The 3,269-nt window shown below is 48.8% G+C and overlaps 1 protein-coding gene across 1 annotated transcript in view; it reads right to left on the reverse strand.

The window, feature by feature from the left end:
- Positions 1–2,477, reverse strand: part of LOC133115125 (zinc phosphodiesterase ELAC protein 2-like) — a 6,639-nt gene extending 4,162 nt beyond the window's left edge. Inside the window, exons 1-4 of the mRNA XM_061224869.1 lie at positions 2,368–2,477; positions 2,010–2,148; positions 1,231–1,269; positions 1–22 (exon numbers count right to left, since the gene is read on the reverse strand). The exon at positions 1–22 is cut by the window's left edge and continues 88 nt beyond it. Coding sequence (XP_061080853.1) covers positions 1–22; positions 1,231–1,269; positions 2,010–2,148; positions 2,368–2,477 — 310 coding nt within the window. The remainder of the gene's footprint in view (positions 23–1,230; positions 1,270–2,009; positions 2,149–2,367) is intronic.
- Positions 2,478–3,269: the final 792 nt, after the last annotated feature.

A 3,269-nucleotide genomic window follows, 5' to 3' on the forward strand; every position in this document is an offset into this window, starting at 1 on the left:
TGCAGGGTTTCCCCTCGCTGATCTGAAAGACAGAAGAAGGGGTCTTTGGCCTTTCGCATACCTTTACCACCCACCTCCCGAGCATCCGCTGCTTTCCACCCTTTCAATCTTTACCCCTTTTTATCTTTTTTAATCTTTGCTAACGCTTCGGAAGCGACACAGAATTATCATGACGGACAGAGGGCGATGCGGCGGACACAAAATGGCGGAGTTCTCAGAGCTCGCTGCGGTCCCATGTTGTTATTAAATGCTGCCTACAAAACAAATGTCCCGGTTTAGATCAGTGCCACTCAGCTCCTGGGCCTGCGGGCCGCAGTGCCTACAACCATTTGCCCCCGACCGTGCGCCACACAACCCGATTCAACTACAACAATTACGACTAATTGTTTTACCCGCTTGGTTCAGATAATAAGCTAATCGGTGCAAGCAGGCGGCGTAGCGCACGGTCCAAACGCCTGCAGACGCCGCGGCCCGCAGGGCGTGGAGTTGAGCGGCTCTGGTTTAGATCGAGGCTCCACCATTTTTAAACCCAACTGACGCCCTGTAATTTGACATTTTACTTGAAACTGAAACAGATTTTTATATACATTTGATCAGAGAATCTAAACACAATCTCATCATCATATCAGGATTTTCACTCGGATAAGCAGCTTTTAAAGACGGCAGTGGCCAGCCCACGAAGACTAAATTTGTGCATTTAGCACCATGGAACATACCAGAATGCATAGGTCACAGGATGATGTCCAAACATCACTGAATTTGATGGGGAAAGTTTATAACATGTAATAGATTAATTCGATGGCGAAAGTTTGTAAAAACAATTGTCTTCTGTGGTAATTGGAAGGCAGGACTTGAATCGTTTGCTGGAACGAATGAATATGCAAATATATGCAGTGTTGGCACAGTATACTGTGCTGTTAATTTTAATGAATCATTTCATATGGCACGGTAAAATACAATTATTTCATAAGCAGCAGATGAAAATGAAAATTGTTTTAACGACAGGGAAGCTAATATGACTCAAACTTAATATTCAGCCTCTAGAAATGTAACGCTACTTAGACGGCCCTTTATGCATTTACGTCACCAGTGATGAGGGCGCGATTTTATTACCGTTTTTTTAACGGAAAGAAATGAGTCAATTACAGCCTTCGCCGTGTTTTAAAGCTGGTGTTCTGGAAGCTTCCGCCCCAGCGTACGCGGCACAGGCGGTCTGGAGGACGCACTCACCAGAGCTCTCTCCCTCTGAATCAGCAGAGCCAGCAGTCCCTGGGAGGAACGAGAGACAGTCAACTACCGCCAAACCCCGTGGCTAACAGCCGCGGTGTCGCTGGAAGCCCTGACAGTCTGAGTGAATCTGTCTGAGAGACTTTAAACAACCCAAAGGGCACACGCTTCCCTCAAACGGCACCGTTCGACACAGTAGGCCACAGTAACATCATGACATGGTAGACCGCAGTAAGATCATGACACAGCAGAGCACAGTTACTGTAAAACCTGTGTAATGTCATGACACAGCAGAGCACAGTTACTGTAAAACCTGTGTAATGTCATGACACAGCAGAGTACAGTTACTGTAAAACCTGTGTAATGTCATGACACAGCAGAGCACTGTAACTGTAAAACCTGTGCAATATCATGACAGCAGAGTACAGTTACTGTAAAACCTGTGTAATGTCATGACACAGCAGAGTACAGTTACTGTAAAACCTGTGTAATGTCATGACACAGCAGAGCACAGGAACAGTAAAACACATGTAATGTCATGTAATGTATTATGGTCATGTTGTGAGGCAGTAGGTTCTTGACTGGGACCCAGAAATTTGGGAATTCTAACCCCAGCGTAACTAAAATAAAATCTTGAGCCAGGCCCTTAACCCCACATTGCTGCACGGGGATTGGCCCCGGCTTAGTTCAGCCGAAGTGGCTTGGGACAAAAGTGAAACGGTTCTCTTGGATGAAACCGTAACAGAGAGAGTGGTGGCGTTAAACAGCGGTGTGAACGGTACCGTGTGGTGGTCGGCGTGCAGGTGAGAGATGAAGATCGCGCACAGCCCGGTCAGAACCTCGTCCACCTGGTTGCCATAGTGACGACACAGCTGCCCAAACGTGCCTTCTCCACAGTCCAGCAGCACAGACTGGGTGGGGCTGCAGGAGGAGTGAGGTCATTACTACAGAAAAACCACACACACACTCACACATTCACAGAAAGACCACACACTTACGCACCACATACATTTACGGAAAAACCCCCCCACACACACACACTCACACACCACATACATTTACGGAAAAACCCCACACACACACACACAACAGTTGTGGGGTTCTCGATTCGTTAATCTGATAACATGCAGAAGCTCGTACCTGATGTTCACCAGAGTGCCGCTGACATTCCGGATCTTCATGGGGAGGGCGGAGCCAGTGCCCAGAAACACCACCTCAGGGTACTTCTCTGCTCCCTCTGCAGAACACATTACACACACATTATACACACACACACACACACACACACACACACACACACACACACACACTGCTGTAAGTACACACACACACACACACTCACACTGCTGTAAGTATACACACACACACACTCACACACACTGCTGTAAGTACACACACACACGCTGCTGTAAGTACACACACACACATACCCCTCCGCCCCACACACACACACACACCCCTCCGCCCCACACACACACACACACACACACATACCCTTCCAACCCACACACACACACACACCCCTCCACCCACCCCCCAAACACACACACACACACACACACCCCTCCACCCCACACACACACACACACCCATCCACCACACACACACACACACACACACACGCTCACACACACACACACACACACACACACACACACAAATACCCCTCCGCCCCACACACTCACTCTGTTCTGTGTTTCTTACAGTGTGGAACATGGAGGAGAGAACAGGATTAAACCAGGACCCAGGAAATGTGAGTCTTTATCGATGCAGAACACTTTCCATAGATACACATTGTACTGTGTGTGTATGTGTGTGTGTGTGTGTGTGGGGGGGGGGGCGTGTGTGTGTGTGTGTGGGGAGGGTATGTGTGTGTGTATGTGTGTGTGGGGCGGAGGGGTATGTGTGTGTGTGTGTGGAGGGGGGGTATGTGTGTGTGTGTGTGGAGGGGGGGTATGTGTGTGTGTGTGTGTGTGTGTATGTGTGTGTGGGGTGGAGGGGTATGTGTGTGTGTGTGTGTGGGGTGGAGTGGTGTTTGGGGG

Source organism: Conger conger, chromosome 16 (genome assembly GCF_963514075.1).
Source record: "Conger conger chromosome 16, fConCon1.1, whole genome shotgun sequence".
Taxonomy (NCBI): Eukaryota; Metazoa; Chordata; class Actinopteri; order Anguilliformes; family Congridae; genus Conger; species Conger conger.